Below are 23,583 nucleotides of genomic sequence, written 5' to 3'. Positions count from 1 at the left end.
GGTAGCAATAAACAGAACATTTACAGGAAGAATCTCATATGCCAAAGACACATTTTCTGCAGAATTGCATCTGTGCACTTTGTACCAAGGCCAGCCTCACGGCCTTTTAATTACCTTCTAAAGAAAAAAAAAAAAGATTAAGAGTGAATTTTTTAACTTTTTTCAATAAAGAAAAAAATGAGCGTTCATCTGAATATTTATATTCCCCTATAGGAATTCAATTCAAAGCTAGTTATGGTCCTTAAGAGGATCTGTAATTTTTTTAAAAAGGTAAATGGATACATCATCATTATAATCTTCATTCTTCTCTAAGAGACTAGGGTTCTTGTAAGTTGCCCCATTTTAGTTGGGTGGCAGTACCAGGTTAGATTACAGGGGCCTGTTGACAACAGTTTTTAACAGTACACGTGGTAATGGTGGTTAACAGTAACAACAGTAGCAGAAGTCCAGTAGAGTAAGAGAACTTAATAAAGGTCCCACATGGAACTTATAAATGGTAGAGCCAAGATTCAAATCCAAAGTTCAAAGGTCTGTGTGACTTGAAAGTATAAGCTTTTTTTTACTAGGCTATCTCATATCCATTTGATTTTAAAGATGCCAAATGATTCTACAGAGATCACTAGCTTCTTGAGATACAACTGAAACTGGAACTAGGTCCCAGAAGCGACAGGGAAACTGTTCTTTTAGGATGCATCAACTCATTAGTGAGCCTTCATCACATCCAGGACTGAGCAAACTCCATAACCTGGCCGATACTAACTTACAAACAAAATGCTCATAAAATTTCTGTCTGTATCCACGTGGTTATGAAACCACTGACGAAGGTGAAGATGGCCTTACTGATAGTTAGCATGACAAATGGAGAAAGGCAAGAAAAAGTTGAAAGAATGGTGTATCTTAGAGATGGTCAAATTTTGAAAACTGCATCCTTTGAAAAGAAGGATAACCAAATTGAGAATGCCCTGGTTTCTTAAGTTACAGGTACCACACACTTTAGCAGCTAAGGGGCACAGGAGCACCAAGTGTGACTTCAATTCATGCTATCAAGTCTTTGCTGAGGAACACCATATTTCATCAATCCTAAACCACCACTGATTATAAAAAACATCCTTATTATATGAGCTACTATGAAAGAAAAAGTATTTTAAAATATCATCAACTATAAAACAGTTTATTTACAGAAGTGTTAAAATGTGACGAAATTTCTGTTTTAGAATCAAAGAAGTAGTATATTAGGTGCATGATATTCACTAAGCACAAGAGGGTGGATAATGGTATTGATCTAGGCAATTATGTAAAAGCCATACATATTTCCAAATATTATAGATAGAATTAGATCCTGATGATAGAAGTTCACAGATAAGAAAATTACCTGTTGGAAATTACTGTAGGTAATATAGTATAAATATACTGTAGGTATATAGTATAATTACTGAAATATTAATTTAGCTATTTCAAAAGTAGAATTATGCTCATGAACCCTACTAGACTAAAAAAATCCAAACAGGTATAACCAAAATGAAACATCTTAAGGGATACTAATAACTACTTATAAGGAATAAGAGTTAAGGTTTAGTATCTCAGTAGGAGAGGTAACAGTATGTTCAAAAGGCCTGCTATGTGATGAAGTTTTAAAACTATAGAGAAAGGAAACAAGAGTCCTAATCCCTAATAATTTACAACTTAATAGGAGAGAGGACTAGCCAATACTAGGCTATATTATATTAATCACCAGAAATATAGATAAGAACTAGGTGTCCAAGAACATGAAGAAAAAGAAAAGGAACGAAAATGAAGTATTTAGTAGCACCTACTATGTGACTGGATGAGTAGAACCAGGTGCTTTATTATTGTTAGATAACATAGATATACTGTTATGTATTTATTATCTTATTTAATCCTTACAAAATCCTAAGAGATAGGTAATATTCCCTTTCTACAGATGAAGAAACTGAGTCTCAGAGAAATTAAATGACTCATTCATGTTCTTTCAGTTAACATAGTGGCTAAGGATTATAACTACTTCAGGATGGCTCTACCAAGTTTTTAGCTAAACCTGAAAATTAGAAGAGACCTAAGTGAGTTACAATGGATCAAATGAAGAGAACAGCACATGTGGTAATTCAGTGAAAGATAATGAAGGGTGCCAAGGGGAAGGCAAAAATAAATTTCCTTGGCCCAAGTATAAAGTACAAATTGTGGTTGAGTGGTGGATCAGGAAATTAGTTATGGGAACTCAATAAGTCAAGTACCATTAAAGAACTCAAGTTTAAATCAATAATTTTACTTTGACCCAAGAAGCAAGTGGAAGTGACTCTGGGCTTTTGGGAAGAAAAATGATCAGATCAAAACAATACTCGAGGAAGGTAATCCTGTGAAGCAAGAATAGATAAAGAACTGAGAGAAGGCCTGCATAAGTGGGCTACAGAAGAGGAGTAGAAGATTCTCACCCTTGATGCCAGCACAAAAACAAACAAATAGAGCAGATAAATTACGAGATGACTTTTCCAAAGATGATAGAGACAGCAAACAAAGAAATAAATCAACATTTCTTTTGATGAGAAATGTTAATAGAAGTATGCCTGAGGGATGTAGCTGAAACCAGTTTTATTTAACATTCTGAAAACCATCTGGAGATGGTGATATTCGCTGAAATAAAGCAATACATTTTAATACTGTTTCACAAAAGCAGAATTACTACGGTTTATTACTAAATATTTCCTGTAACAGACATACTCAATTTTACTTCCATCCTTCACCCTTATTTCATTCTAGACCCTTGTTTCACCTTTCATCCTTTAGTCTTTCCTAACCCCCCCACCTCATTCAGGATTCACCAAATCCTGGTGTACAGGAACTATGGGAGATAGTCCCAGTCTTAGAGAGTTAGTCTGAAGCCAAATGGAAGGAATTCTTTCTTTAACAGATAACCTGAGCCAGCTTCACGGGCGTCCAGACTATGCACTTGCACAGGGGCCTCTGCTTATAAAGGCCTCTGCTTGGTTCAGTGCTCTGCTGCTGAGGACTTGAAATTCTTAATCACTTATGAACAAGGCACCCCACATTTTCACTTCGTACTGGGCCCCGTGAATTATGTATGTGGTCTTGCAATAACATGATGAAGTTATTAATTCTAAGAATTGTTGAAGTTAACATTATCAATAGGGTAAAGTGAGTTTGGATAAATTCATGAATTTATGTAGAACCCTTTAATGGGGTCTGTTTTTTAAAAGCTAAAGATATTTTGGGTTTTCTCAAACCTTTGAGGATGATGTAATAAGGGCAGCTACCAACAGAGGGCCTAACAGAAAATGAAATTACCTTTCTCATTATTATCTATCTGAAACCCAGAGACATGTAAATGCTATAAATTTTAGTAAACAATGAATTGCAGTAGAAATACTGATCAATTATTTTTCAAAGGAAGAAAAATTTGAAATAATGATTAATAAACAAACAGAATTTTGGATGAAATGTGATACTTCCCTCCCTCTTTCTCAGCATTTAAAATAAGTAAGTTTATTTGATAGCTCTGTATGACCCTTATTCTTGCTCCAGTTTTCCTGGCAGCTTCCTTGTCCTAATCACTTAAACAATCTTACTCCTTTCCCAATTAGATAGAAACTAGAATTTATGACTGGAAATCATTTCAAAGCAGGAAAAAGACCCCCAAGTATTAAACCTAACTGTGGAGGGCTGCCCCAGGACAGAGTCATTTCAACTCTGTGCCTGTTAGAGAAAGCTATTTAGAATCTGGAATTCTTGAAATTTAGTCTTGGAAATTTAAAAAGTACATTAAAAAGTTACTAGATATGTTTGCTAAATGTATCATATATGCCACATGTAATGAATCTGCCGGGAAAACAAACTTGCTCTCAAAAAGGCCACTGGATTTTAAAATTACAATAATCTTACCAATTTAGAAAGCTTCAAATTTACCAACAGAAACCTTGGGGTAAATGCAACAAGGGCTTTCCAGTTAAAATCTGGGGACTTAACGTAATGGTATCCTCCTCACACACATTATTATTTGGAAAACTAGACTATTTCTAAAAACGTCAAGTCCGTCTTTTCCAAGTGAAGACAAATTCCCTTAGAGAAGAGCTTGTAGGAGAAATACCTGACTTTTCCGTTTAGGACATTCAGTTCTATTTTCTGATTAACTTAAGGCAGAAGTCCTCAAAGTATGGTCCTTGAGCCCCCAGCATCACCTGGGAGTTGATGAAAATGCAAATTCTCAGGCCTCAGTCTGACCCCTCCTAAAACAGAAACTCTGGGGGTGGGGGTGGGGTCCAGGAATTTGTATTTTAACAAGAACTCCAGTGATTCTGAGTATCACTAAAGTTTGAGACAGTAACCATTGGGGCCAGGTTACCATTCTTTCCAGGTTACTCTGCCTTAGGCAAGTAAACACACGGCTTTTTAGCGCTTCCTAAAAATGAGGATCTTTTGTGATTTCAATTTCCAAACAAGCAGTCAGATACAAGACCACCAAGTTCAGAGACTGGCTGTGAGGACCATAAATAATGAGTAAGATTCACTCTGGAGAAGACAAAAATAGAAAAAACAAAAAAATAAGTATTCGAAAACATGCATTATAAAAGTAATAAGGAACATTTTGAAATTTTATAGTAAGATAACATGCTTTTCATTTATTTGTTACTAGTATTTTAAATACAAATATTTTGAATATTAATATATAAACATACTTCCATTTATAGAGGCCAAATGGTGACGATTTTTATCTTGCATAACTGTTCCTATTGCTGAAGAGTGTCACCTTATTTTTAACACAGAAATAATGTATTGCTTTAAAATCAGGATTTAAAAACACATTACAATAAAGAAATCGATTAGAAACAACAAAACATGCATTAAGTAACCAGCAACTGCACTGAAATAGATACACCACTCACATATTCCATTATGTAAATGAATTCAAAGATATTTCATGACTGATCAGCTAGAAGGGACATAATGATTTATAATTCAAATAACTGAGCAGTGAAATCAAATTGAGTTAATATATATTTCTAAATATGCAAACCTGAAATAATTGTTAAAAAATATAAATCAATGTACCCAAGTTGAAATTATGCCTATCCCTTGGTTTAAAACGCTAGCTTTTAAACTTTTATCTAATAAGCTTTCTGAAAATACGATTCTTTTATTAACTTCAAAAAAGGAGTGCTCAAAAGCAGTAAGTGACTTGTAAAATAAATGGTTATAATCTTAGGATTAAAGAATATATAAAAGGCATAAGTGATAGGAGAGGATCTTTAATAGCAGATACAAATAAATTAGGCATTATGTAAATCATACAAAAAACAATACAAATCAAATTAATTTTATATTAGATTTCAATTTCAACCTAAAAAATAGGGGAAATCTAAACATAGATATGTGCTATAAAATAATATAGGCTTCTTTCCAGATAATATGTTCTCAAAATAATACATTGTGAAAAGGCCAGAGTTTGCAATACTAGGAAGTACTTATAAACCACTTCATATGTTGGAAATAAAGAGTATTTCAGCATTATTATTAAAAAAAAATACAGGTTGAGTTTTTTTTTTAATAAGAAAAAATACATATCTTAAAAAGCCAAAATGACCACTGGAATTGGGTTGTACATCACTTTCCAGTAAAAAGGAAAAACAGCCTGGACAGGTGTAATTTATCATTTTTCTGATTTAATATCAAAGAAATATATTAAAATAATAAAAAGAATCCTGAAATCCTCAAAATTTGTAGTGATAAATAGCCCTCCCTGTCTTTATTGCATTATACCTACTAACAGAAATATTGCATGGTGGATTTTGCCAGACAAGGACGATTATTTTCCAATAAAAAGTTGCATATTAAATTCCAGCACAAAAGTGGGTGTCTAATACTTTGGAAATCTTTTATGGTTTGCCAAGGAACACAATTGTAAACTTAACTAATATAAACATATTCCTGGAGTGAACCTACATTAAAGATTTCCATCCAATGCCACCCATTTTCAGAATGTTGTCCTCATGTTAAAATATCAGCTAATCTTAGTGGTTAACTAAACCAACACTTATTTTTCACAACTCCTATATATTTGATAGCTAACATATAAAAGACAATCTACATACTTCTCTCACATTGGTAGAAACATTATAATAGTATCAACTATAATCTAATAAGAAAGGATGATTCTGGTTTTAGATTTTAAGAATCCGCTAAAGAGAAATCTAAACATTTAATGTGTAATGGGAAATCTTATTTTAGAGTAAATAAGATGTTGATTTGGTAGAGGAAATAATCAAAGAAGAGGTCAAAAACCTTGTAATTCCCTTTCTATTACTCCTTTGTGCCTCTTAACTAGTGAAAATAATATTCGTTTCAACTGAAGACAGTGAAGAAATACTGATTCTTAGGAATTCAGTTTTTATAAAATAATATTTTTGGAACATTTTGACTTTCTTAAAATTAGTTACATGTTTTTTTAAAACAAGAACGTCCTGACAATTATGAAAAATTATGGATTAAAACATATGTGGTTTGCGTACTTTCTTATATATCCATTTATAAACCTGGATGGGTATAAACATAATTTTAACCAGTTAGAAATCTATATATCCATATAAATTCAATTGTGACTCTGAATAAAATTTTCATATTATATAGCTAATATAAATCTTTCAAAATTATGCATTTACAGATAAGGCTAAATGCAAGGCTTTTTATTAAAAAAAAAAAAAAAAAAGAACACTTGAAAAATTATAAATAAGGAAAATACCTGGCCAATAGAATGCACTTGTTAGGTTGTTTATGTACAGTATCAGATATAGTAAAAAGGATATCCAACAGAAAGGTCATTTAGGAACTGAAGAGTCCTTGAAATGACAGGCTCACATCTTCCCCAGTATTTAAGGTTTGTAACACTAAATATGAAAAAAAAGTTTTTAATTATAATGAAGGTATTTGTTTGCGTAGGGAGAACATGGAAATACACATACACTCATGTCAGTTAAATGACCTAAATCACAAACATCTCATAAAGTGGGTTTAAGTATCAATGGAACATTTTCTAATTCTTTTCATAGCATATTCAAAATTATATACAAGCAATGCACAATGAACACTGCTCTCCAAATGGTGTATTATTCTATAAATTTAGTTTTGTAAATTAAAAAGTTGCCTAAATGTTTCACAGAAGAAACATTAAGTTTGTATCCAAAATAAACATAGTAGGGAGTGACAACAGGAGTTACAAAGGAAGTCAAATAGAGACTCACAGTTACTGCCAAGAAGTGAACCATCAAATTTGTGGTTCCAAACCTCACTTCCTATGATCATGATTGTTTATCTAGCTTTGTTCTCTGCAAGTAAGACAGTGCTACCTATCTGTTACACAGATGAAGAAAGATGTCAAGTGGAGGCATAGAAGTTTAGGCTAAGTGTACAAAGTTATGTCTATGACCATAAACTAGTTAATTTTGCTAATATTGTAAGGATAATTTAAGGACAGTTTCCATGAATATGTCTCTGATAGCCATAGGTTTCTACTGAAATCAATGAATGCCCTGTCTGAAGGCAACCAAATCTCTCTCAATGATTCCAATTTGCAAGAATCTCTTGAGTTGGTCTTTAAAATTGAGTACTTTCTTTTTAATTAAAAAAGGCGGTCCAACTGAACTGTAGAGTCAAAGTCTGTAAACTTTTCAAAACCATGTTTTGATACTGCATGCTGCAGTAGTACGGATACCTTGACAAATAACATCTTTTGGATGGTGAATTTTAAATACGTGAAATTAAGTTTCAGATAAGAACAATGCTACCATTCTAAGAATTAAAGCATAATTTAAGAAGTCTCTTATTAAAAATTAATATTTCTGGAGAGATTTAAGCACAGTACAAAGGTCAAAGCAACACAACAACAGAAAAATCAAAGAACCAAAGCAGGAACTCACATTTTCGTCATGAATGTTTCTAGAACATGGTTGTCATCTGTTATTCCTAAGACTTCTGACATACGGGCATATACCTGCATGAAAACATTTATTGTTAAACACTTTATCATTAACATATATTTTCAAAAGACTATTCAAATTGAACAAATGTAAAGATTTAATGCATTGTTGCATCCACACTGATGTAGGGAACGAGTGGGGAGAACAAATGAAGAATTTAAAAAAATTTTTGTAATTTAAAAATTTACCCTCCTCTTTCTCTTCCAGGAAGCACCTCCCTTATTTTGAAATATATACACACCCACATAAACCCACATTCACATACTCATTTTATTCCCAGCATACCACATAACTTTTTTTTTTTTCTCAAAGTGGTAATAAAGCACCCCTTTCTCAAAGGCAGGCATATGTATGTAAAGGGCTGGAAAGTGGAGTGCCTCAATAAAAGAATCCAACATTTAAAAAATTTCCATCTATTCCAGATTTTAGCAAGCCATCAAATAATTCAGGATTATGTTAGGCAGCTATAAAAATAAGGATTTCAAAAATACGAGGAAGTTAAAGAATTCATAGAAATTATCCTCAATAAGCTCCCCCAAATATACAGATAGGTCTTACTTTCCATGCTGAAACTGAAATCCCAGGCTCAGGGATTCTCTGCTGAATACATCGGGGCCTGGGAATCCACTAAGCTTCCCATTAGGGAGTGATGGTTGCAGAGTTTGGGGTGTAACATTTCAGTTCCAACCTAAGCCACATTGAGCTTATAAACACATATCCCACTACAAGTGGGAAAATGCCACTGGCAGCCAGTGGAATATTCCCTCTAATAGCCTGGCAAAGCTGAGAGGTGGGTTGACACCTTCATACTCCCTGATGCTCTGGTATGATTCCAGGTTATCTCTGCCAGACACCAGCTGTATGGGATTTCTCTTCTCTGATTTGATTCTCTGTGATTGTGTTCTCTTACTCTCTCCTGATCTGCCTATTTCCTATGGTATGGCAACTTAGCTTTCACTCCCTCTGCCTTTTGTTTTTCATATGTAAACACTACCTTGATATAATGTCATAGGTTGTGAAGGTGAGATAAAAATCACAGGACACCACAAATCATCCAGAGTTACATGGTGATACAGGGGAGGAAAGCTGTTCATTGCAGAGATCTCATGTTTGGATTTTAAACACTATTCAACCAGAAGCTTGTGTTCCAGGCTTTTGACTTAACTCCTACGACCAGGAGCTCCTCAGGCCAGTAGAGTGAATCAGAGGGAGAAAGAGAGGGAAAGGAAGGGGCAGGTGAAAGAAGGGGCAGAGGGTAGAGGGGAGAAGCTGGGGGAGAGAGAAAGAAAGGAAGATTGAGATTCAAGTTCCTGTTGCTTCTCCTGCTAACTTCTGAGCCCTAATTGAAAAGCATTTCAATTCCAGTATCTGTGACTTGGCTCATTGAGAGTAGGCCTTTATCTCTTGTAAGATCAAAGCTATCACTGTTTTTGTAAGATGTCTGCTGCGAAGAGGGAGCTAGGGAGAAAGAACCTAGGGAGGTTAGTTACCACCAAATCCTCAATCATCAGAAACCTTTAAGCCCATAGAAGGCTCAAAGGAAGAATGGTTGTAAAAGGGGAAGTTTCCCTTATCCCAACATGCTCCAAAAGCTCTCTCATGAATGGGAGTAAGTCGGGCCCCTTGGAAAATCTGATATTGATATGACTCTAGCACACAAGGCTCTTCACAACTTGGCCCCAACCTACCTCCTCATCTATCATTTCCCTCAACCTGAAGCCACAATGAAATACTCATGAAATACTGAGGCTTCTCATGCAATTACAGATCTCTATGAGTTCATGTGCTGTTCATTTTTCCTGAATCAGCCTTCTTCCTCCTCTTGCCCTGATTCTCATTCAAAAGTCATCTCTGAAGCCTTCCTTCCATTTCCAGGTAAGGTTAAGTTGTGCTCTCCTTTATGTTCCTATAGCGTCTGGTCCATTCCTCTAGCATGGTGCTTTTCACATTGTAATTGTTTGGGTGTCCATCTCCCCTACTACACTGTATTTTCATAAAATAAAATTTTACACTTTCAAGACTTTACAAATGCTATTTTTTATGGTAAAGATCAGATTAATCTAATTTTGATTTTGCCCATGCCACACTGAATAACAGAAATGTAACAAAAATGTGATTTTAAACATTAAGACATTTAAACATATTAAAAATATTTTTAAAATTGATAGTCCCTGCAAGGAAGTTTTCTGCTGTGTCTCTGGTATTCAAGAAAGAAGGAATCTAAGCAGGCAGGTCTGTTGTGCTCTGCTGTCAAAACAGCTTCTCAAAGCCTCAGATTTGACCCAATAAGATACTGGAAAAAACAGTCAACATTGACACATGGCAGTGCTTTAATCCACAATTATCCTTGTAACTTGCACCATTCCTTTTATCATCCATTAGCTTTGATTCCCATTATCCCATCTAGAACTGTGTCAATGCTTTTGTCCCTAGGGATTTCTCTCCACTACTAGGATCTGACAGCCAAGCTTGAGTACTAAACAGGATCATTACCTCTTAAATCCACTTATCTGATCTACTGAATAGTAAATTGAAAAGCTCATTAAGAGCAACAATCTGATTTGTTTTCACGTGTGACAGGGTCATTTAAAATCAATGTGTGATTACTGCATTTCTTTTAAAAGACCGGCTTACATTTTCCAAGGCACCTTATCATTCAGAGAGCATGCAGATAATATGAAAATGTCTTCGAACATTTGAAATGTAGTTATAACATAGATACACATAATTTGGGGGTGAGGACTAATCTGTCCTGTGAGGAAATATCTATAAGATTATTTATCATAAAGCACAAGTCAATGAAAGTTTTCTACAGAAAAAATTCTTACACAATATTTAGGGGTTTTCAACATTTTCCAAAACTTCTATCACTTTACCAAAAATAATTTTTATGACAGCAAGAAGAAACTACATCACAATACATACTCATTTTAGGGAAAGATATAGGAGTTGGCGTAAGAACGCAAGAAAAGGAAAAAAGCTCACTTTCAGTTCATAGATTCCTAATCTTTTATTTCATAATCAATTAAGATAATTTGATCATAGTGAAAAATAAGCAAAAATCTAAGAAATAAGAGACTAATAAGCCCATTTGTGTTATCCTTCTCTGAAGGATACAATGAAGTTGAATAAATCGTTATGCTCTTGGTTATGTGTTTCACATAACCTAGTTTTTGCCTGTCAGCCTGTGCCTTCCTCCCTTTCTTCTTCTTCTTCTTCTTTTTTTTTTTTTTTTTTTTTTAATATGCCTGTCTTTCTGTTAGGCTACAAACTCCCTGAGGGTGGAGATGATGCTCTGTCTTTTATCTCCCATGCCTAATACTCAATAAATGTTTGTTAACTGAATAACAAGAATGTAATGTTAAAATGTGTATTTTGGCTGATTCCATTTCATTCATAATTTTGTAACAAAAGGAAAACAACCAATAAGAGGTGTGTTTTTTTACGAAGAATTTTTTTTCCTGTAAAAATAATATATTCCAAATTCTACTCACTCAGGTGACCACTGGTAAAGTTTTGTTATTTAAAAAGATATAGTTCTTTAAAATTATCATTATTTTTTAATTGAAGTACAGTTGATTTACAATGTTGCGTTAGTTTCAGGTATACAGCAAAGTGATTCAGTTATGTGTATATATATATATCTATTCTTTTTCAGATTCTTTTCCATTATAGGTTATTACAAGATACTGAATATAGTTCCCTGTGCTGTACAGTAGGTCCTTGTTGTTTATCTATTTTATATATAAAAATATGTAGTTTCAATGCTTAAATATTTCTGGAAGAAGCTCTCCCTGTAGATTCAGTAAGAGGAGCTCTCTCTCCTCCTTTGGATACTCAGAGCATCCATTGTTGCTGGCCTGTTAGTGGCACTTCTCATGTAATAGCATATTATCTTGTTATAGCACTAATTTTCTATGTTTATATGTGTTTCCTCCATTACTTCAAGCACGTGCTGCCTGAGGGCAGGGAAATGTCTATTTCTCTTTACATCTCCAGAAGTACTCAGAACACTATCTCGATAAACTTAGCAACATAGAAAAAGCACAGGTTTTGGTCCCAAAGATAACTGGATTTGAATTCTGCCACTACCTAGGTGTTACTTAAAGTCTCTGAATCTTGGTTTCCTATCTGAAAAACAGGAATAATAATAAAACCTACTTTATGGGCTTTTGGGAAGATTAAATGATGATATCTAACACAGAACCTGACATTTAGCAGCTACTCAACAAATGCTGCTTCCCTTCCTACCCCCTTTCATGGACCCTTTCTAATAGTAGGTGCTAGTATTGTCAGCTACTACCTTTCCAAGAGAAAGCTCATTACATAAAAAATAACAGAAGGGTAAGAAAGGGCTTACCTTGAAGACTTTCACACAGAAAAAAGGTTAAAACAAACAAAACCCTAAATTTGTACTGACTTTGAAATCTTGCTAATCATGGTCAGAAACGGCATTTGTTAAAGGCATAAAGCTTCAAAATTTCATGATACAAAACCAAATTCTTTCTACTTCTAAATAGTTATTGTCTTAGAAGGTAGAAAAATTACCCATTTTAGCCAGTCATCCATCTCTCTGGCTCTTGAAATACAGGAAGTCATTAGAAATGTAAGAAATTATCATTATTACAGACACAAGAAGGCATGCTCCTAAAAAACTGTCTTAATATGTTTTCTTATCTCTAGTCATTCTACTGTGAAGTTTCTTTTAAACTTCAGAAAAGAGCATTTGGATATGTATATAACACTTCAGTGACCCACTTATGTTCTTTAACTTCTCAACTAATCAAGTGACAAATAATGTCTGAGCATATGCAGGTAGTTGAAATGATCTTATATCTGGTTTTTAAAAAAGAAGCCAGACAAGATAAGAAAACCAGACAAGGGAATACACATACAAACAGCCATAAGGTTTTGAGCTGTAAATTTAATTTAATAAAGAACAAAAGCATGTGCTGTGATAATTTTTAAAATTGCTTTCTTTTTCCAATCCTAATCCTTGGTCTTGGGTATCTGCAGTGTTGTCTCTAACATTCTGGTTATAACTTTGAAGAAACTAATTATGTCAATCCTTAAATTTGAAGTAGATTACAGAACTGGGAAACCCAGAATATTAGTTCCTAAAGGTTGTATGGATAGATAATGACAGTCACAGAAATTCAATAACAGCCCTCTATGAAATGTACTCAAAAGCACCGCATGAAACAAATTAAAAAGAACAATGAATCTCTCATTGTGTGCAAATAAGAAAATAAGAGAAAACACTGGTTCTATAGGTTTTCATAAGAGTTGTTACAATGAATTAAGATTTTGGATAATGAATCTTCAGAAAATTACAATAAGTTAATACCCTTAGGCCTTCTATAAATGTTTAAGATGTTATAACTTCTCAAAGAGCTTTTATAAGCAGGCTCAGTGCAGAAAATTAGCAGTGCTGTGGAAATCAACAACAAAGTATTTTGCCATCAGATGATATACTTTCCTGAACCAATTTAGTGTAAAAAAATTCACATCCAATAATACAAAATTGATACCATAAAAATTTAAAAACTCAGCAATTATGAATTTTAAAGTATTGTTTTAATCTATTGAAATGACTTATAAATCAAGATTTTTATTCTTTATTTTTTTGAATTTTATTTTATTTATTTTTTTATACAGCAGGTTCTCATTAGTTATCCATTTTATACATATTACTGTATATATGTCAATCCCAATCTCCCAATTCATCCCACCACCACCACCCACCCCCCCACCACTTTCCCCCTTTGGTTTCCAAGATTTTTAACTGAATGTAATTTGGTAAAGCAAAACCTGTCACTGGAGAAAGCATTCAATATAATAAAAGCATTAATGTTCCTTAGGAAAATAATTTTGGAACGGAGTGTGAACTCACTTATCATGAGTAAGAAACCAATTTCCATATTTTTGTCTTAGGCTTCAAGTGCCCTTGAAGCCAATGCAGTGCTCTCTATATGAGATCCATTGAAGAGAAAGGGAGGGGAGGGAGAAAAAGGAAAGGTGTTAAGAGGAAACTAACAGAGCATTTAATGACTTGGATCTAAACAGTTTGGAACTAAAGATATTGAGCTCTCTCATTAACGTTTGAAGCAGGATAAAACATGATCGTCACAATTAACTTGTGACCACATCAAGAGAATTAATAGTACAGACATCATTGTTGCATATTAAATACATAAACTTAGTGATAATGAATAGATCTACATTAATCTTGGCTGACTAATTTTTCCATATCATTTAAAATAACATCACAAAATACAGGACCAAAATCAGGTAAAAAAATCTTTTGCTAAAATTTAATTTTAAGACCATAATTTACTTTGGAAACCAAGCGGTAAAAGGTTAGGAATCTGCCTGCCTCATTCAGTGGAATACAGAATAACATCTGATAAAGAAAAGCTGGCTATGGAGATATAAAATAAATATGAATGTTAAGTATTTATTTCAATTAGAATATCTGAACCTACCATCTGTGGTGGCCATCTTGCTAAGGGGACATGTACCTAACAAATCTCTTAAGAGGCGTTCCCAATCTGCTTGAATAAGCTATTGTATAAGAAAACTTGGAGCGACCACTTTGGCCTCACATTTCCTTCGCTCCACATCCTGTGGCACAAAGCATGAACTCAGCAGGCTGGGGTACAGGGCTGCCTGCTGCCTTGTGATAATCCCCTCTCCCAGTAGGGGCCTCCACTGATGCATGGCTAAGAACATGCTTCCTCTTTTGCTTGCACCCCAGTGGGGTTTCCATTCCTCACTTGGGCCCAAATCCAGACTGCTAAGGAAGGGCTCCAGATGCCGCCAGATATATTTTTGGATTAGTTTCTAAACAATCATTTATTAGAAAGAGGAGTACAGCTACAGTGTGAAAACCAGCAATACTGGTAATTTTGGAGAGATTCTTTCCCTCCTGCCCCGACCAGATCTAAGGTCTAACTACCACCTGTTCAACAGAAGCTGGCCGTTTGCCCCATTTTCCTTCAGGGAGCCACTGACTAAGGATCTCCACCAGCATGAACCTAATGTCTCCCGACAGGCCTTCACTAGCCAAGAGGGACCTGGGTCGAGAGCACCAGTTATTGGTCACAGGATACACAGTCCATAGAAAGACTCCTGTGGTGCAACCAGCTGAAAGCCAACTAGAGAAGATGGGGAGTGTACATTTGTCCTGACACAGCTTTGTTCCCGCTGGCTGCCAATTCACTCCATATCTGGGGCCAAGCTTCTGTTAAACTAGTCTTCTGTGGCTAAAGCCATGGTAAAGTCTTGGGTAAATATATTATCTTTCCAAGCTCATACAGTAAGAAGCGAACCATGGCTATGGCACAGGACTACTGGAAGAAGGTTTGATTAATTTTGGTAGAAGGTTTTGAGATCATGGTTTGAAGGGTCATTTCAGGCATTTGATTCATAACTCTTTGCAATACCAAATTTATAAGATGACATGATTACATTTTAGAGCAAAGAACTGATGCGGGATGAAGTTTGTGAGAGAGTGATGGTAGAGATGGGGAACTGCGAAGTAAGAGATTTTGTTTAATCCTTTACACCTCTCAAAGGTGTCTGCCAGAAACATATTCTGGCACAAGAGATACATGTGCTCTAGATACTGTTCAATAACAGATGCTATTCATTGTAGCCAAATACAACTTTCTCCTTTCAGGTATGAATAACTGGTTAGAAACGTTATAATCAAGAAACCTAGGCTGCTTTCATACTATGCAATCACACTAAACAGAGGCTTCGTCGTTAATACTACCAAACATTAGCTGACTATCGAACATTTCGTTATAAAACACGCACACTGTAGGATCCCACAGTGCATAAAAAAGGGAATCAAGAAAAATGCACCCCTACACTTATCCCTGTGCACGTCCCTATTTTAATCATAGGAATCTGGGGCTGTGGTGAGACAAGCATAAAGACTGGTGATCCACCACAATAACCAGCAGCTCAACTCACCTGAACTATTTTCCAAGCCTTCTCTGGAACTCTGGACACATCACTCCTCAGGCGTACATCCTAAAAAGCACAGAGTTTAGGGACCTGCCACCTGGCGTCAGGGATAAGGGAAGAGCAGAAGTCCTTCCCAACTTCCGATACAGGGAGAATGTGGCTCAGGATCTTTGTGGTTGTCACTTAAAATATTCATGGGACTTCGATTTTATTCTGGAGGCTAGGATCAGAGGCATAGTGAAGTGCTGTTCAAAGCCTGGATGTGGTTATATGGATTACAATGGGTTTGCCTCCATGAAATAATTCAAGAAACCAATTACTAAAGGATAGCCCTGAAAAAGAACAAATTATAAATAACACCTAACAGAACTATTTTTAAGAATCTCTTAATACTGCTGTTTCCCATGAGGCACTCTCATTATGCAAGTGTGGCAACTGGGGCTAATGATATAAGTAGGCCAAGTCAACTTTTGAAGGGTAAAAGTATATGCTCAATAAATGAAACTCATTTCTGTCGTCACTCAGAAGGTTAAGCAAATCACATTGAGTCTTCCACCACTTAATCTAACTCCTGCACACACACTCTGCCTCCACCCTGCCTCTCTGAAACATGTCCCATTTCCTACATCCAAAACAACTGCTGTACCTTCCTCCTATGAGCCACTCAACTCTCTATCCCTTTAGGAAGGACAACCTGACAAAAAGAGTAAAGGAATAATGGCCCATGGAATGAAAAAAGGGCTGCCAATGACATTGTGCATATTTTTACTATTCTGTCAAATCTGCTATTTTCATTATATTCTCAAACTTTACTCAAAAACGTTGATCCTATAGTCCTTTGTAGCTTTTACTTTCTGTCTCTCACACTAGCCTAGTTAGTGAAAACTTTATAAATTACCCTAAATGCAAAGGATCAGAGTTCACCTTCTGATGGCCTACTGACGTCTTCAAACACTGGTATCTTCAAACACTAATAAACACTTCAAACTTTCTCTGAGGAGGCAATATATGCAGCAATAGGCTAAGTACCGCTTCCATCCTAGTCTTCCTACTGAATACTTTTATGTTGAAAATTAGCTACAACATATGCAAAAGTCTAACTGGTGAACAAAGACAACATGCAGTTGCCCAGGAAGCATAGTCTTCTTTCAATAAGAAGACAGAAATGAGCAAGTTGAGTATATATTTCAGATAACTTCAACTAGGAGGAAACACAGAATGCATGTCTAGTGCAATGCACATGGGATACTGAGTGAGACTACTACTTGCTAGCCTAGCACAGTGCTTGGCAGATAACAGACATTCAATAAATATTTTACTTAATAAATTAACTCTATAATCCTAGTAAAATTAGTTAGCCTCTAAGAGTCTCAGTTTCTTCATCTGTAAAATGGAAAGAATAATACCACAAAGTAGAAGGCAGTCTAGTGAAGTGGTTAAAGATAGATTCTGAAGCCCAAGACAAGTTGGATTCCACCACTTACTGAGTGACTTTGAGCAAACTGCTTACCCTCTACACCTTAGTTTTCTCAAATATAAAATGAGGATGATAGCTGGACCTAATTTACAGAATCTTTGAGAGGATTAAAGCAGTTAACATATGTAAAGCACTTACAACTGTCCTGGTACATGGTAAAATTTCCATGAAGTACTGGCTATTATTACTGGGCTGGCAAAAAGGTTTGTTCAGTTTTTTCTGTAAGATGGCTCTAGTAGCACTTAGTTGTCTTTCACTTCATTCGAAACAATTTTGTTAGATTGTATGTGGCAGCTGTCACGTGAGCGTGCATTTAAACAAAAACTTATCAAAATTGGTGAATTTTTGTGTAGCCACTTTAATATTGAAGATGGAAGAAAAAAAGCAACATTTTCGGCATATTATGCTTTATTATTTCAAGAAAGGTAAAAACACAACTGGAGTGCAAAAAAAAGACTTGTGCAGTGTATGCAGAAGGTGCTGTGACTGTTCGAACGTGTCAGAAGTGGCTTGCGAAGTTTCGTGCTGGAGAGTTCTTGCTGGACGGTGCTCCACGGTCGGGTAGACCAGTTGACGTTGACAGCGAGCAAATCGAGACATTAACTGAGAACAATCAGAACATGGGAGATAGGTGACATACTCAAAGTATCCAAGTCAAGTGTTGAAAATCATTTGCACCAGCTTGGTTATGTTAATCGCTTTGATGTTTGGGTTCTACGTAAGTTAAGCGAAAAAAACCTTCCTGACCGTATTTCCTCATGCGATTCTCTACTTAAACGTTATGAAAACGTTCCGTTTTTAAAACAAATTGTGATGGCAATGAAAAGTGGATACTGTACAATAATGTGGAACGGAAGAGATCGTGGGGCAAGCGAAATGAACCACCACCAACCACACCAAAGGCTGGTCTTCATCCAAAGAAGGTGATGTGTATATGGTGGGATTGGAAGGGAGTCCTCTATTAATGAGCACCTTCTGGAAAACCAAACGGTTAATTCCAACAAGTACTGCTCCCAGTTAGACCACTTGAAAGCGGCACTCATCGAAAAGCGTCCAGAATTAGTGAACAGAAAACGCATAATCTTCCATCAGGATAACATAAGACCGCATGTTTCTTTGATGACCAGGCAAAAACTGTCACAGCTTGGCTGGGAAGTTCTGATTCATCCGCCATATTCACCAGACATTGCACCTTCAGATTTCCATTTATTTAGGTCTTTACAAAATTCTCTTAATGAAAAACATTTCCATTGCCTGGAAGACTGTAAAAGGCACCTGGAACAGTTCTTTGCTCAAAAAGATCAAAGGTTTTGGGAAGATGGAATTATGAAGTTGCCTGAAAAACGGCAGAAGGTAGTGGAACAAAGCAATGAATAGGTTGTTCAGTAAAGTTCTTGGTGAAAAGGAAAAATGTGTCTTTTATTTTTACTTAAAAACCAAAGGAACCTTTTGGCCAACCCAATATTATTGTCATCAAATGCTGTATTATATACAGCACTGCCAGCACAGTGTCAGGAACACTTGGAAAGTTTTTAGCACACAGTATGCACCAAATAAACATTAGCTATTAGCCATCAGAATATGTGCTCACTAAATGGCCACTATTATTATTAAGTAAGATAGTCAAACATTAGTCTGGCATTAAGATTATGAGGCATGCACCAAGATGACGGTCCCTTTTATTTGTGCTTTATTTGGCCTAGATGGTGGAAAATAAATATTTCTTCTAAACTGGCATGTGAGTAGCTTTAATAGTGGTTAAAGAAGAGTGATTAGAGGGAAGAGAGCCCCAGTGAAAGACAGACTAACTCCTAATCTTCTGTCTTCTACCTATAACTTCTATTTTACAGAGGAGGAACAGTAAATGTGATGGGAAAGGAGATAGGAGGAAAACAGAATGTTGTGCGGTAGCAGGTGATGTTTTATCCCAAGGGCTCTGTACAACCTAAGTTCCTGATTTCAAAGCCCTCATCTTCCTTTTTGGAGTCATCACAAGTTCCTGTTTCCTGTCTGCAGGATAAGTTCTCATCTCTGGGTTAAGTAGATGATTTACATCCCTGTGTCCAATAAATTATCAAAGTCTTCCCAATTCAGGTAAACAAGTCCATCCGATTCTCTGAGTTTTCTTTGCTAAATTAAATGCACACAGACAAGGGGTTCCAGAACATCATCATTAGAGTTTTAAGTTATCAAAAAAGTTTTTGTGTGATAGGCCCAGTAAGAACAGAATGGGGCTGCCTTTCATATATAAATATAATATTGATCTCTGACACTAGACCATGGGTTGAGTTGCTTCTCCTACAGTTGGGTGGATTTTAGCAGATATCTAGGATCTAGCTCGATTCTCTTGTGACTGATGGCTAGCCAGAACTAGAGGTCCAATCTGTGGTTGTAGTGATGAGACTTTTCCTCGGGAAGTGAAATAGCAAATATGGGGATGAAGCTTGTGATGATGGTCTTATCAATCATTACACTTAAAACTGATCATGTCTGGACTCATGTCTAAATACCTACATAGGTAATGTGACACACTGGAAAGCACACTTGGGTTTAGGGTATGATGATTTGGTCAAAAACCCAGGACACCAAACAAGTTTTTAACCTTCCTGAAATCTTTTTTCATATTCTGCAAAATGAAGGTACTCCTACCTACTAAAGGGAATATTGCTGAGAAGACTAAATGAGAAAATGTAATAAATAATGCCACAAAGTGGAGTGAAGCACAAAGTAGAAACCCAATACGGGTTAGATTAAGGTTGGAAAGAAACATGACCTCAAATGCTATTTCCTAGGCATTTCTCAGTCTACATTACCTGAAAATACAGAATTTGTCACTTACAGCATGGATGATGTTTTAGTACCCAGTGCCCTGAACTTTAGGAACTTCAGGAATGTTAAGGTTGGAGAGTATTGTATAAGTAAGGCAGCTGCATCTGCTGGGGAGAGTGGTATTACAGCCCATGTCTCAGAAATGCAAATAACCAGAAAAAAAGGACAGTTGAGAACTGGGACCAACAAGCATGAAAGCATTTCTAATGAGTCACTAAAGTGGGCTAAGAGGCAATATGGAAGGACGTGGTCATGTACACTTGGAGATAGGAAAGGACAATAAGTGGCTGAAGGCTTAAAAAAAAGGGTTAAAACAAAAGTTGAAAATTGCAATTTCTCAGTAAATGTAAAGGCACCAGTGCACTAAGGTATTTCGCACGTTTCAGCACTGTCTATCCTTTTACAATTTTCCTCATCAAAAGGTGTGGGAGGTTGTCCATGGAAATGCATTTCCAATTTTGTAATGCGAGTCAATCAGAAAATGTAATCCACGTTGGAGAAAGTCGTTTCAAAGCCAACTTTGCTTAAACACATCTATTCAGTAAAGCAAGGGATACTGGCGCTGGGGAGACACACAGGCTTAAGGGAAAACAAAATCCCAATAAGTAGCCAAATGTGCTTCTATTATTTCAAGATTCCTTCAACAGAAACATTATGGGAAGATAAAAATTAGGAAAACACTGAACTGAACTAATTCAAAGTGTTAAAAAAATATTTTGCATTTATGTTTTTTTATAACCAAGTGCTTTTCCCACATTTGTCCCAAGGCAGCAGATGAAGCGCTATATTCACTACTGCTAATACTAGCAATTGGGACACGCTCTTTGGCAAGGCAGAAATAAGATAATTGTTCAACATAGGCTGGCTTTTCAGAAATACTGGAAGCATTGCCTGTAATTATAGACATCTGTCACTGCTAGCCACTCAGTACTAACCCTGACATCAATATACAACCATAGCACTAAACTGCCTGCAGGCATAGCAATGCAGACCAGATACGCTAGGCAGGCAATCATCTGCTTCATCCAAACTATCTGTCAAGGGTTCCCAACCACAAATAGCTCTTACATTTTGTATCCTTAGGATAATATGTTGATTTATTTTAGATTCTCTAATATTTACAGCCTAGGCCATCTACTAAAATAAAGAAACAAAACTTATGGCTAATGGAGGCAGTTACTGTTCACAGTCATCATAAAAGGTCATAGCTCAACCCTCAAATGTTAAAAATTGATGGCAGCTTTAACCATGTGCTATCATACAGATGTTTCCTTTTGTAGAGGCAATTATTTTCAACAGCAATTCAAAATGGTAACTACAATCTTTCATCAGCAAGTATGTTGCCACATTGATCTAATAGAAATGCTCATATTTTAAGAGCTTTTTTGAGAAGTAAAGGTAAGTTTCAGCGATGAGTACTGAAGAATCCAGATCGTCAGTTTGGGTTTAGCTGTACATATAATACTGTATCTGGAAACATTTTTTTTTTACGTACACAGATGATGTAACGTCTAAAAACTAGGAAATGATATTGAAGGATAAAATACTTGGTTAATGAATGAGTCAACTGACATATAATCTTGCTGGGTGTAAAGTTTATTGAAATATACATGTACATCTACGTTCATATTTTTAAAAGCCCAAAGACAGACTGTAGCTTTAAATGTCACTCTCTTTTTTTTCTTTTTAAGCAGCCAGGGAAGCAAGCTGACACTTACTAGACATTTAGACTAATCAGGAATAAACACTCACAATTATCACAATGTGTTACTGAAAACCCAGATATTTCTTGGTTTGATCACAACAGCCTATGCTGAAGAAAAACTATTAATTACTGACAGAGAGTGAGCTTACAAGTGAGCTGCATCTTAAAAACCTCTTTTAAAATACAATTGCTAAATGCCTTACAGTGCTGTAATGTGAGACAGGTTCAAATCTTATTACTTCACTGAAATTAAAACCTAAGTTTTAATACTGTTCAAGTCGAACAATGATTCCACACTTTATTGCTTTTGAAATCCCTTGATGATCATAGGAAAAAATGCCCCCGAGAAAAAAGACTGTTTTCGATAAACAGAAAATACAGTTTGCACTCTTAGCCTCTTTGTCATCACAAAAAAAGGATTTAATGCCAATTCTTTAAAAAAAGACTTTTTTCCCCCACAAAATGTGCACCTTGTGTGCCATTTGTAAAATCAGTTCACTTTTTTTTATTTATTACTGCAGCGCGGCAAGGCAATAAAGAAGCTACCGATAGCTAATAAATTACGTGCCTTTTAAAACAATTCTCTTGCTACAAAAACATGTAACTACAAAGGTTTACATTTACATGGTACATCACATGAAATGTCTGTATTTGTGTTCTATTAACCATTTTGGCAAATTGTGGACTTTTACCAAATAGGTGATAGAAAAAACAGTGATTCACAAATGTCGACGTGATATAAAATAAAAGCCTTTGTAGCAAACTACTCTTTTGCTGTTTGCACTTCTAAAAATCCTCCAAAATTTATTTTAAAATATGTTTTGGTAAACTATTTTATGCATCAAAAAGGTACTCAAAGATGTTCTAGTCAAGGTTAATTTAAACTTTACTCAGTGAATACAGAGACCTACGAAAGTACCCTTTTCCTGCCTAATTTATGTTCCTAGTAACATTCAGTCTTAAAAATCATAGCTCCTAGGAGTTACTTGAGGACAAGTTATAAAAGGCAAGATCACTGGATGTAAGGCAAAAATGCCCTCAATCTGTTCCTTAATATATTTTCTTAAAAAAAGATACAGAAACTTATTTTTTTAAGAAATACTCACATCAAACAAACATGTCTTGTTAAGTAATAATCTTTCTTTTAAGAGAATATTATCTTCACGTATCCAAAAGAACTGCCGAAAAACCTTACTTTATGAAAGAAAGTAAGCTGTTTGTTTTTCTGGTTGGTTTATGTACAAATGAATTTTGAACAGTCTGTACTCTAATTCCAGGGTTAAACTGTTAAATTAATCAGGGTATTTGCTTAATGCTCTCACCCTCTAATCTCATGATGAGCATGAATTTATGAGGTAGTGTATTGTCTTTTATTATTAATTTCCTCCATTTCCTGTAATAGCTATTATAGCTGTGGGGTTTTTTTTTGTCTTATACCTACAAAATTTCAACTTTGTTCAATTATGTATGATGAACACTGCTTCAATATTCAAAGCACAAACAACTTTGATCCATTTCATATTTACTTCAAGATGACGGTCCACCATACAAATGAATAAAAATTCTATATTCTCTAGCACTCCATTTCTCCATTC

The 23,583-nt window shown here is 35.5% G+C and overlaps 1 protein-coding gene across 5 annotated transcripts in view; it reads right to left on the bottom strand.

The window, feature by feature from the left end:
* The window catches only part of RANBP17 (RAN binding protein 17), a 311,774-nt gene that overhangs the window by 87,168 nt on the left and 201,023 nt on the right, over positions 1-23,583 (bottom strand). For 4 of the 5 annotated variants that reach the window (XR_011073140.1, XM_068536343.1, XM_068536345.1 and 1 more), the window contains 3 exons: positions 15,984-16,043; positions 7,944-8,017; positions 6,834-6,914 (listed from right to left, as the gene is read on the bottom strand). Coding sequence is in view for 4 of the 5 variants with exons in the window: in XM_068536343.1 (XP_068392444.1) it covers positions 6,834-6,914; positions 7,944-8,017; positions 15,984-16,043 (215 nt within the window). In the remaining variant the exon portion in view is untranslated. The remainder of the gene's footprint in view (positions 1-6,833; positions 6,915-7,943; positions 8,018-15,983; positions 16,044-23,583) is intronic. The other variant, XM_068536342.1, reaches the window with a different exon arrangement.

Source organism: Eschrichtius robustus, chromosome 2 (genome assembly GCF_028021215.1).
Source record: "Eschrichtius robustus isolate mEscRob2 chromosome 2, mEscRob2.pri, whole genome shotgun sequence".
Lineage (NCBI taxonomy): Eukaryota > Metazoa > Chordata > Mammalia > Artiodactyla > Eschrichtiidae > Eschrichtius > Eschrichtius robustus.
This window is presented reverse-complemented; position numbering and strand designations above follow the sequence as displayed.